The following is a 13,782-nucleotide window of genomic DNA, read 5'->3' as shown; positions in this document are numbered from 1 at the left end:
CTAAATGTATAATTTTTTGTTTACAAAAAACCGAATTCTGGGTATAAAGGACGTAACAGCCAAAGATAAACAACAAATGTTAAACTTTTGCAAACTTTAAATAATTTTGTAAATTGAAAGTTCATTTTAAGTGAATCAATATTGGGTAATGACATTAGAAAGAAATGGAAATATAATTTGAAAAGTTTTTCAATGATAATTTGATTGACCACATTTTGAGAAGTAAGTTTTGCTCGTTAAGCAACCTTTTTACTATTGGAAGAACTTGATTGTATTTGGCCTGGAACTTGATAATATATTTAAATATTTTCTGACTGATTCATGTTTGTGGAAATTCAACTATTTCTGAAAATCCGTACTCATCCCTCGAACATAAGAATGTTTTCTTTTCAAGCATTAAATTGAAACGAAACATTGCATGAATTTTTCATAAACAAAAAATGCATAGAAGAAGACGAAGAATGAAAAAACAAATTTACGCACACACCTACCCATACATACAGAAAGGAAAATGGCATATTTAACATGCACTGGGAAAATGATTGAAAGTTTACAAAGAAAATGTAATTACAAAATTTCCCCTGTGGGAGTGAAGGAAGGTGGGTAGGTAGAAAACCAAAAACAAACTGCAAAATATAAAGGGAATATTTCTTGTGTGTGTCGTTACGTTTCAACTTTTTGTTTGTAGGTGGCAAATTATAGTTTTGCAAAAGTTAATGTAACGATTCAGGCGGAGGAAGAGCTACCGGCAATGGCAATACACACACAAGCACACATTCACAACAAATTTACCTCAATAATGTGCAGATTTCATTTGCATTTTGAAATCTTAGAAAAAGGAAATTAATTGCATAGAGGAGCATAATAATATTTTGTCAATTTTTTTTGAGGAACGAAATGCAGAAATTAGAGAACATTGGAAATGGAAAATTGCATTTTAAAAACAAAATGGGATAAATTGGGAAAATTACTGAAGACATTGTATCCCCCTGCACAGATTTCCCTGAAAATTTCCAAGTATACTACAACATCGCCTGGAAGTAACGTAGGCAATATAGATCTTTGATATCAGAGGTACATCCCAAAAATTTAGAGTTTATATGCACATATCTATTGATCGATTACAGATACAGTCTCCGAATTTGGAACGAGTTAAGGGATTTAATCAGAAAATATTATTTAGAATTCGCCAAATTATATGGAAATCGGTTCAGATTTCCATATAATTTCTATATAATTTGGCAAATTCTAAATAATATTTTCTGATTAAATCCCGTCACTCGTTCCAAATTCGGAGACTATATCTGTAATCGATCAATAGATATGTGCATATAAACTCTAAATTTTTGGGAGGTACTTCCGATATATATAATTACCTCCGATATATAATATTTAATATAATACAGGGTGCGATGAAAAAAACTGCAACCAAGTTCGGACTGCTATCATTTCCAAGCTACTCGTCCGATAGCTGTTAAAATTATTCCAGTGACAGCTCATTATATTGTTTACAAGCGTACGCAAGCTTTTTGGTGCGAATTTTCCAGAAAAAAAACTTATTCGTGATGGAATTCAAGCGTGATAGTGCGATTTCTTTATATTTGGCTGGAAAACCACAAGTGGCTATCTTTAGAGCACTCCAGCATTTTAATGTGAATAAATATTTTGTGTCTCGTACCATCGCTTGTTACCGCGATACTGGTAGCGTAGCCCGATATACGTCAAAAAAGTGGACGGAAAAAAACTTCAACATCAGCCGAAAAGTAACGAGGCGACTTGATCGAATCCCGCGTCGCAGTGACCGAAAAATGGCTCGTGAACTGAACATATCGCAATATTCCATTCGGCAAATATTAAAAAATGAGCTCGGGGTAAAGCCATTGAATTTCCAAAAAGTGCAAGAACTAACACCGTAACAGAAAGAAAATAGACTCAAAAGAGGTAAAGACTTGCTACGCTTGGCCGAAAATGGTGAACTGCCGAATTTCGTTTAGTTTGGTCTGCGATGAGAAAACAGCAGCAGCAGCAGTTTGTAAACAAACCAAATGATCGTATTTACTTGCCAAAGAGGTCAGCTGAAAATGTGCCCCTTCGGTTTTCACCAGAACTCAAACGTCGACCATGGTGATGGTGTGGGCCACCATAACAGCCGATGGTCGCTCTCCGTTCGTATTAATCGACCGTGGCATCAGAATAAATGCCGAATATTATCGCGAAAAAATTCAGGAGGGTGTATTAAAGCCTTGGGCACGCAAACATTTTGGCCGCAGACCTTAGACTTTCCAACAGAACTCAGCACCATCGCAATCAGCAGCACGCGCCAACCAAGAATGGTTAAAAAATGAGGTTCCTCGCTTCATTTCCAGCGCATAATGGCCACCAAAATCTCCGGATACCAATCCGTTAGACTATTTTGTCTGGAGTATTTTGAAAATCAAGGTTCGCACTAAAAAATACCAAAGTGTAGATCACGTCAAGCAAGCGCTTCGCCGGGAATGGACCAAAAAATCGCAGAGCAACATTCGGGCAGCGAGTGACGGTTTCATTGGCCGTTTGAAGGCCATAATTCGTGCCAATGGTGACCAATTCGAACAAAACTAAACTTATTCTAAAATTTGATGCTATTTTCCAAGAATGGTTACAAAATGAGATTCCTCGCTTCAATTCCAGCGCACAATGGCCGCAAAAATCTGCGGATACCAATCCGTTGGACTATTGTATCTGGAGTATTTTGGAAAGCAAGGTTGGCACTAAAAATAACAAAGTTGATGCAATTTTTCAAGAATAGTTACATAATGAGGTTCCTAGCTTCATTTCCAGCGCACAATGGCCACCAAAATCCCCGGATATCAATCTACTATTATGTGTGGAGTATTTTGGAAAGCAAGGTTGGCACTATCAAGCAAGCGCTTCGCCGGTAATGGGTAAAAATACCGCACAGCAACATTCGGGCAGCATGTGACGGATTCATTGGTCGTTTGAATGCCATAATTCGGTCCAAAGGTGACCAATTTGAACAAATCTAAATTTATTCTAAAATTTGATGCTATTTCCGACATTTTTTGTAAAAATGTAAAAATTATGGTATTTGACTTTGTTGCAGTTTTTTTATCGCACCCTGTATGATATAAAATTTGTAAAATTTCCCTTCAATTACCTAATTTCATATTATCCCATATGTTGTAAAGAGATTGGAGGTTAAAACTATTTTAAACACTTAAATTATACCAAAAGATTTATATAAAATGTATATAATTTTTTTAACAAATATAATGACAATAAAAGCCGATATGAAATAAGTAAACAACAAATTGCAATAAAGCTTAAAAAGATAAACACTACAATTTGCAAAATGCACCAGCGATACACACACTCACTCACACACAGATAAAAGAGAAACCCACACAATGGTGGGCTGGTAACACACACAATCACACAATAATGATTTCCATCTGATATGGATGTCAAACCAGGATATTCATATAATTAAAAACAAAAAGCAGAAAATAAAAAAAATACAATAACAAAAAAAAAATAACAACAATCAAAACCAATCAAAAATTCCAATTAGTCGGTAACAAAAGCATCCATCCATCCATCCAAATACTTGTAGTAAGCAAACAATAATACGTATGTGTATACATTCACATATATATATGTATGTGTGTAGGCCATAAGTACAATGTGTTAGTAGTGTCATTGTTGTGTGATAAACTGCCATGCCATTTAAATGACAAAAATAAAGTGTAAATATTTAATGAATAAAAAATGAAAAAAAATATACAAAAAAAAAACATAATAAAATATTCAATATAATGATGATGGATATGAAACTGATGGTAATAATGACGATGAGGATGATGATGTTGTAATGATGATATAATTGTTTCAATTGAATAGCCATAAAACAATTGATGTCTCAACAAAAGTCTCTTATATTTCCCATAACCTACTTGACAATGAATAAGAATTTCTTAACATGGCTGGAAATGTTTCCACCCTTCAATGCAAATTTATTTTTTATCAGATATATATTTGACAAAATTTTGGGTGGGTTTTATACTCTAGGTTTTCGAAAGAGCCTCAAATTAAACTATATATTTTTTTTAAACAAATCGGGTACTCTCATCAATTTTCATGAGATATTTTTTTTTCCTCAAGAATATCTGCATTTGTCGTTAGATTCCGAAATCAGTAGATCGATAAATCCGATATGTATCCTTGCTCTTCTGATGAAAGATATATGGAAATTTTAAAAGAAATTGAGAAGTCATTTTGCATTAATTGACAGCAGTGATTACTCAAACAAGGACCAAGTTTGACAATAACAAGTACCAAATTTCAACTGTATTGAGTACTAGCTCGGATAAATGTGAGATTTTTTTTAAAATAATTTTAACTTTTGAGAGGGATATACCAGAACAAGTGGAAAAATATTGCTAATCTCCGATTGATTTGATAAAATATAACAATTTACCAATTTCGGACCAAATCGAAAAATCCTTCGAAAATTATTTTGCTTACTTGCCGGCCAGACTGACGGGCTTGGCTAGATCGACTCTAAATGCCCTCAAACTAATTTCGCCAAAAGAGACCTAGGGTCTAAAACCATTATTTCGTTGAGGCACATTTAGGTCATATGATATAAACCATCTGTACGGTATAAAATTATGCCAAAAAACAGTACTTTTTGTTATAAAAATTGGTACAAAAAAAAAAAAAAAAAAACAATCTGTAGTCATGAGGCTAAGGGTATAGAAAATGGTACAAAACATGTGCTCTTCGCTAAAAATAGATACAATCGGTAAAAAGATTTCAAAGTTAAAGGAGGTACAAATGAGAACCTTTTTGGTAAGAAAAGTACAAACGCAAAAAAGGAAAAAGTTATATAGTAAAGTTATAAATTGCTCCAAAAAGCCTGATTTCGAATCTGATTTAAAAAACACTTTAAAGTCGGAATTTTTTCAAATAATGTACAAATCATACCAAGTTAAACCAAGTAACCAAGTAAAAAGAGAATTGACCGAAGTTTTTTATCTTCCTCAATGTGAAAACTTTATTATTGCGAAATGGAATCCCTCGGTATAGCCGACAGCTGCATACCCTCAGTCAATGTTCGGCTATTTAAATTTATTTTGACTTGCGTTGGGATTAATCAAACTGTTGAACCTTCATAGGAGAGATTCCGAAGAAGTGGGTCAATATTTTCCATTTCGGATCTGACATAAGTCTGATAAAAATATTATAACGTATCAGATTTAGATTTTATGTCGACTACTTCCTTCATTTTATATGAGATATTAAATAATTTTTCGAAAAGTTCGCGTTTTAGGAGAGTTATAATTACCTAAAATGTTGACCCGTTGTGGGGGAGGTACCAGAAGGAATGAACCGATATTGTCCATCTCCACAACAAATCTTGTGTTGATAGAAGTATTGGGATGAGTCGAGTTTGAAAGTAATCCCCTCCCCCGTTGTGGGGGGAGGTACCAGGAGGAGTGGTCCGTTCAATCCGTTCTTCGTACCAGACCTTGTCTTAACGGAAATATTGAAAATTTATAAAGTTTACAATTATTCAAAATTTTGACCCATTGTGAAAGAGGTACCAGAAGAAGTGATCTCTACCTATACTCTACCATCTTTACACCAGTTCTTGCTTAAGTAGATGCATTGGGATGTGTGAAATTTGAAAAGAATCGAAAGTTCATTTCGCGTTTTACAAGCTTCACGGATATTCAAAATTTAGGCCTTTGTGGGGGATGTACCAGAAGGAGTTGACAGATATATTCCATCTTCACGTCAGACTTTCGGTTAATAAAAATATTGTAATGTCTGTAATTTGAAGACAATCGGACTCTTACATCACATTTTATAAGTGTTATAATTATTAAAAATTGTGATCTTTTGTCGGGTAGGTACTTGATGGAGTGAACTGATATTGTCGATTTTTGCACCTTTCCTAGAACTGATGGCAATTTTAGGAATTGGGAATTTGGAGCAAAATTTGATTATCCTTTCTCTATTTGTGTACTAAAATATATATTTTTTTTAATTTCGACCAGAAGAGTAGGACCGATATTGCCCATCTTCGAGCTCGATCTAGGTTTGGCTGCGGTACTTTGGCCCATTCCCGGCGAAGTGCTTGCTTCAGTGGTTGGTCGACACTCTGTTATTTTTTAGTGCCAATCTAGCTTTCCAAAATACTACAGAGATTTTTGTGGCCATTGTTCGCTGGAAATGAAGCGAGGAACCTCATTTTGTAACCATTCTTGGGTGGTGCGTGCTGAGTGCGATGGTGCTGAGTCCTGTTGGAATGTCCAAGGTCTGCGGCCAAAATGTTTGCCTGCCCAAGGCTTTAATACACCCTCCAGAATATTTTCGCGATAATATTCGGCATTTATGGTGATGCCACGTTCGATTAATACGAGCGGAGAGCGACCATCGCCTGTTATGGCGGCCCACACCATCACCATGATAGGCGCTTGAGTTCTGGTGGCCAACCGAAGGTGCACATTTTCAGCTGACCTCTTTGACATGTAAACACGATCATTTTGTTTGTTTACAAACTGCTGGACAACGAACGTTTTCTCATCGGAGAAAATCAAATTCAGCAGTACACCACTTTCGGCAAAGCAAAGCAACTCTTTAGCTCTTTTGAGTCTATTTTCTTTCGGTTGCGGTGTAAGTTCTTGCACCCATTTTGGATGCAGTTTTTTCATCTCATCCTGTATAGTCACATTTTTTATACCCTCCCCCATACTATGGAGGGTATATTAACTTTGTCATTCCATTTGTAACTCCTCGAAATACTCATGTCAGACCCAATAAAGTATATATATATTCTTGACCAGCGTAAAATTCTAAGTCGATTTAGCGATGTCCTGTCTGTCCGTCTGTCTGTGGTAATCACGCTCTTTCGAACGAATTGAGATAGAAGGCTAAAATTTTGCACACATGTTTATTTTTCAGTAGGCAGGTTAAGTTCATTATGAACTTCTTATAGCCCCCATATAACGGTACCTCCCTATATTCGGTATTTTCATGATTCTAGCGACATTATTAACTGGAATTGTTTCAAATTTGGTATTTGAAGTTCGAAATGGATACTACAGCCTAAGACAGAAAATTGTCTGTGCAGGTCCACGTCTTCCCCATATAACGGTAACTCTCAATATTCGGCATTTTGATGATTTTAGCGTCATTATTCACTGGAATTATTTCAGATTAGGTATTCAGAGATTGTAATAGGAACTACAGTCTGTGACAGAAAATTGTCTATGCAGGTCCAGGTCTTCGTATTGGCCCCATATACAAGTACCACCCTATATTCGGTATTTTGGCGACTTTAGGTACAATACTCACCGAAATTGTTTGAAATGTCGTATTTGAAGTTCGTAATGGATGCTACAGACTATGACAGAAAATTATCTATGCTGGTCCAGGTCTTCGCACAGCTCCGATATAACGGTACCTCCCTATATACGATATTTTGATGATTTTACATTACATTATTCACCGTTTATTTCAAGTTCCGAATTTGAATTTGGTAGTGACTTATGAAAAACAATGCCTGTGTGGGTCTACGTCGTATAGACACCAATATGACGGCTATATTCGGTATTTAAAAAATTTTAACAGAATTTTTTAAGGATTTTATTTCCAAATTCGTTCCAAATGGTGGGGGGTATTCAAAGTTCGGCACGGCCGAACTTACTGCTTTTTAACTTGTTCTTTTTTTATACCCTACACCATAAGGTGGTCAGGGTATTTTGTCTTTGTGCATTTGTTTGTAACAGGCAAAAGGAAGCGAGATAGACCCATAGTTCCTTTTGATGATCTGCATAGAATTACATTCTGAGTCGATTTATGTATGTACGTCCGTCCGTCCGTCTGTCCGTCTGTCCATGTATTTTTGTAAACAAAGTACAGTTCGCATTTATTGTCCTATCCAGATAAAATTTCGCACAAATCATTTGTTTGGCCCAAGGACGAACCCTATTGAAATTGGAGATAATCGGTTAAAATTTAGGTATAGCTCCCATATATCTTCCTCCGATTTACCATTTATTGTGCACCAAAAGTGTAATATCAGGCCGAATGGTATGGAATTTTGCACATACAACCAGATTAGGCCTGAAAATAAGTACGCCAAATTTTATCGATATCGGTTCAGATATAGCTATAGCTCCCACATATATTGTTCATCCGATTTGTTATTTTTGTCCTCCGCAGCCGTAATATGCACTCTGTAACAACAATATTTTGGGAAATATATCAAATACAACTCAGAAATACTTTGGTAAATTTTATCGAGATCGGTTCAGATTTGGATATAGCTCCCATATATAACTTCGTCCGATTTACCTTTTATTGTGCACCAAACGTCTAATATTTGTCCAAATGGGATGGAATTCGGCACTTACGACCGAATTGAGCGTAGAAGCAAGTATGTCAAATTTGGTGAAGATCGGTTCAGATATAGCTATAGCTCTCATATATACTCTTCATCCGATTTGTTATATTTGTTACCCACAGCTGTAATATGCACTCCGTAACGACGATTTTCAGGGAAATATATCAAATACAGCTCAGAAATATCTTAGCCAAATTTTATCGAGATCGGTTCCGATTTGGATATAGCTCCCATATATATCTTTATCCGATTTCAAGTTAATTGTGCATCAAATGGGTAATACATGTCCGAATTAAATAGATACAAATGCTTCGGCATATTCAGACCTTTGAACTTTAAATTATAATCATAGCGTGAGTCAATTGTTATGCGGAGCTCTACTAAATTAGCAAAGTGGTGTAGGGTATCCTAAAGTCGGCCCCGCCCGAATTTAAGACTTTCTTTACTGGTTTGTTTATTAAAAAAGGGTAATATATGAAGAACTCTGTATTATACTGTTGGTAATCAATCAATAACATTTTGAACCATTTTTCAAAATTTATTTTGTTTTTGTTTATTTTTTATGGGAGTCGAATAACAACTAATCACCAAATAATGTTGACAAATGTAAAATCATTCAGCGGAAACAATAATTTTTCACGGTAATAAATTATGTCAGACCTTCGAATTACAAAAGGGAAAAAAGGGTTAGAACATACCCTTTCCCCTTCGCTCCTTGTATCCCAGCAATGATAGAGACATTTATTAAAATGACACCAAAATGAACGGAAGCAAAAAAAAAAAGACAAGCAATGTATAATGGAAACAGGAAGAATGGAAGGAAGTTGCAAAGAAGCAGAAGAGAAAATGATGATGATACAACAACTACAACCAATAACCGAATCTAATGAGCAACGAAATGAAGAGATGACGATGACAATGACAAGGATGTTACTACAAATGTAATGTCGAGGATAATGGTGATGACAATAATGATGTTGTTATTTTTGTTGTTGTTGTTGTGGTGGTGTGGTATGACAGTAAAGTGAAGAATGTACCAACAACAAAATCACTGTGTTAGAGATGTGTACTTTGATTTCCAATAAAAAAGAAAGACAATTTATCTTGTTACTGCATCCGTGTAAAAGTGTTAGGGTAGTCGTCATCGTCATCGTCGAAGTAGTAGTAGTAATGGTGTTGGTGGTTGACTGTGATTTAGAATTTACAACAAAAACCATTATTTTTTTGAAATTGTTTGGGAGGAGTGTTAGTGTTGTTTGTTTGTAACCTTTTTTCGGTTCATTTGTTTGTTGGTGGGTGTAGGAAGGAAAAGTTCTAATGAAGTCAAGTGAATTAAAATTTGTTTTTTTTGTTGTACAGCTACTAAAATTGAGTCATTTTTGTTGCTTTTGTTTTGATTGGGTGATATATTTTTTTTTCGTATTTTGGGGTAGTTACCTTAGTTTCAGTTCCTCATCAATATATTGTAAGAGACTCCTACAAAAATATAACAAAAAACAATTGTAAAAAGAAACAAAATCATATTCACATACATACAGAGAGACAGTGTGTAAGAGAAAGAGAAATAGAGAAGTAGGAGAGAAAGAGTAAAAAAAAACAAACAGGGGCAACTCAGTGTGTAATTTGTCCAACAAAAAGGGGAAATGAGAGCGGCAACGAAACAAATTACACCAACCAAGTCAATAGTTTGTAACTAAAACCAAATATTAACTAATTCAATAAAAGTTAAAATATTTTCAAACTAAGTGTGAGAGGAAGATAAAAAAAAAACGCAAATAACTCAGAAGCATTAGGTGAATAACAAAAATATAACTTTCTCAAGCTTGATTTGCCTCCTGGAAGACAACTTTAACTTTTTTAACTGGCAAAGGTGAGAATTATTCAAACAAACTTAAGAGGATGTGGCGCTGCAAGGCAATAAATTAAATAACATTAAGCGTTCGGAAACATGATCGTAAAACTTTTGACCAATATTTGAAAAAAAAGTTTAAAGAAAAAACTAATTCATGTTTACTCCTAAAATGCCTGAAAATGTTTTGATGTATGAAAGAGAAGTTTTATTTAATTGTGAAATAGTTTATTTTAACATCTTAAATAGAATTCAATTTATTTAAACATGCATACTTCAGGATTTTTCTACAGATAAATTCAATATTGAAAAAAACTTTTGAATTTTAAATTGATATGAAAATATGCACAATAATGAAACCCCTTTTCAATTGATTAATGAAAGGATATTCATGTGAGTCTTATATCGACATTTTTGCTGCATATTTTTAGGAGTTGTGAACATTTGCCACTTATCTTTTAGTTTAAGTACCCTTGATGTCATTTTTAACAGGATTAGGGACACATTTTTGATAAATTCAGTGGTAAAGGATCTTTTCAAATTCCTGATGGGGTCTGCCAATAGAGATCATTTACTATAAAAATAACTTTAAATTTATATGTGGGCCAAATAATTGTTCATAATTTGTAAATATTTGAGGTCTCTCCAAGGTCTCAAACATATTAATGTGTGACAAAATTCAATTTTTTTCAATAACTACAGAAACAAGTTAAATAGTATCAGTCGGTTTTGCGGACAGATGTATACCCCCAGCCTTGAGTTATGATTATCCTAAGACTGATAAAATTATTATAACGTGCCAGATTTGGACTATATCGACTACTTCCTATATGATATATGAGACATGTGCACATTTTTGGAAAAGTTGGAAATATGCCTGAGGTTCCCTATACCTGTAATAGGGAACCGAAGCATTCCAGCTTCATACTTCATCAAATACAGATAAAAATATTGGTATATACAAAATTTGAAGGAAATCCAACATTTATATCCAATCCAATGCGAAATCATAAATTCCATATTCATCTCATATTTCTGGTGAAGAGAAATATTTAGATATAGCAAGTTGTAAAGAATCGCCGCCTTGTTTGACAGAAAAAGTATTCAAAATTATGAAGAGGTTAGGTGCCAAAAGGGTGCGCAGATATATATTATCTTCACAACAGATCCTGCGTTAGCAAAAATATTTGTACGTGAAACATTTAAAGAGATTTTCGCTTTCTTTGAGTGTTTTGTTTCTTAAAATCTAGAACTTAATGTGGGAGGGAAACAGAAGAAATGGTCCGATCTCTACCATCTTTATAAAAGGTCTTGTGTTAATGGATATATTGTAATGTGCCAAGCCTGAATGGAGTCGGATGTTAATTTCTCGTTTTTTAAGCTTTATGGATACTCAACAATTTGATCCTTTGTGGGGAGGAACCAGAAGGAGTGGACCGATGCTACGTGTGAAATATGAAGAGGACCGAATGCTTACATTCCTTACAATGTTCCGATCTCTACCATCTTAACAGATCTTATGTTGATGAAAATATTGGGATGTGTCAAGTCTGGGTGGAATCGGATGTTAATTTCCCGTTTTATGAGCTTCATAGATACTCAAAATGTTGACCCTTACGGGGGAGGCATCGGAAGTAGTGGACCGATACCATCTTCACAGAAAATCTTGTGTCAGCATGAATAATGATGCGTGTGAAATATGAAGAGGACAGGATGCTTACTTCGTATTTTATGATCGATTTGGTCATTCAAAATGTTAACCCTTTGTGGGGGAGGTACCAGAAAAAATGGTCTGATCTCTACCATCTTCATAAAAGATCTTGTGTTGATGGAAATATTGGGATGTGCCTAGTCTGAATGGAATCGGATGTTAATTTCCCGTTTTATGAGCCTCATGGATACTCAAAATTTTGACCCTTTATGGAGGAGGAACCAGAAGGAATGAACTGATATATTCCATCTTCACAGCAGATATTGTGTTAGTAGAATAATGATACGCGATCGTTTTGGTCATTCAAAATGTTAAACCATTGGGTGGGAGTTACCAGAAAGAATGGTCCGATCTCTACCATCTTTATAACAGATCTTGTGTCGATGGAAATATTGGGATGTGCAACGCCTGAATGGAATCGGATGTTAATTTCCCGTCTTATAAGCTTCATAGGTACTCTAAAAGTTGACCCTTTGTGGAGGAGGTACCAGAAGGAGTGGACCGATATATCCCATCTTCACAGCAGATCTTGTGTTAGTAGAAATTATGGGGTGTGTGAAATATGAAGAGGACCGGATGCTTAATTCGGATTTTATGATCGTTTTGGTCATTCAAAATTTTAACCCTTTGTGGGGGAGGTATCAGAAGGAATGGTCCGATCTCTATCATCTTAATAACAGATCTCGTGTTGTTGGAAATATTGGGATGTGCCAAGTCTGAATGGAATCGGATGTTAATTTCCCGTTTTATGAGCTTCATGGATATTCAAACTTTTGACCCTTTGTGGAGGAGGAACCAGAATGAGCGGGTAGATATATCCCACATTCTATCCAGACCTTCGTTTAATAAAAATATTATGATTTGTGTAATTTGAAGATAATCGAAAACTTAAATCACATTTTATAAGAGTTATTATTACTTGATGAAGTGGACCGATATTGTCAATTTTCGAACCTGACATAGCACTGATGCACATATTAGGATGTGCAAAGTTGGCGCAAAATCGTATTATCCTTTCTCTTTCTGTGCAGAAAACATTTTTTTTTGAAAATTTCGACCTTTTGTGGGGAAGGTACCAGGAGAAGTGGACCGATATATTCCATTTTCACACCAGACCTTAGGATAATAAAAATATCGGGATATGTGAAATTTGAAGATGTTCGGACTCTTCATTACATTTTATAAGAGTTGTATTTATTCAAAATGTTGACCCTTTGTGGGGAAGGTACTTGATGGAGTGGCCGATGTTGTCCATTTTCGCACCTGACCTAGCACTGACGCAAATATTAGGATTTGCAAAGTTGGAGCAAAATCGGATTATCCTTTGCCGTTTAATGCAGTAAAATATATTTTTTGAAAATTTCGACCATTTTTGGGGGAGGTACCAGGCGGAGTGGACTGATATTGTCCATCTCTGAACTCGATCTAAGTTTGACAAAAATATTACGATGTACCAAGTTTGGAACAAATCGGATAGTCTCTTCGAGAGTTATCGTGCGCACCAGCCAGCCAGACTCGACTCCAAATGTCCTGAAATGAATTTTGTCCGAAGATACCTAGGGTCAATAACCGTTTACCCTCTCTAGCAATATGACAGACGGTATAATTTCCATAAAGACCTCTTTGGTGACTCTTTTAAGGGTAAAATTCTAAAATGATTTTTTTCGATGAGGTACATTTTGACCGTATCAAATGATATATACCCTATCTAGCCATATGGCAGAGTGTATAATTACCATAAAAACCCCTTTGGTGACTCGTTTAAGGGTAGAATTTTTGACCTCTATTAAGATTACTACTCTGTGATGT

General features: G+C 35.2%; 1 protein-coding gene across 1 annotated transcript in view; it reads right to left on the bottom strand.

The window, feature by feature from the left end:
- LOC101900852 (mitogen-activated protein kinase kinase kinase kinase 5) overlaps positions 1-13,782 on the bottom strand; it is a 392,002-nt gene that overhangs the window by 16,320 nt on the left and 361,900 nt on the right. The window contains 1 exon segment of the mRNA XM_059128428.1: positions 9,851-9,889. Coding sequence (XP_058984411.1) covers positions 9,851-9,889 — 39 coding nt within the window.

The sequence above is a fragment of the Musca domestica genome, unplaced genomic scaffold, assembly GCF_030504385.1.
Source record: "Musca domestica strain aabys unplaced genomic scaffold, Musca_domestica.polishedcontigs.V.1.1 50, whole genome shotgun sequence".
Taxonomy (NCBI): Eukaryota; Metazoa; Arthropoda; class Insecta; order Diptera; family Muscidae; genus Musca; species Musca domestica.
This window is presented reverse-complemented; position numbering and strand designations above follow the sequence as displayed.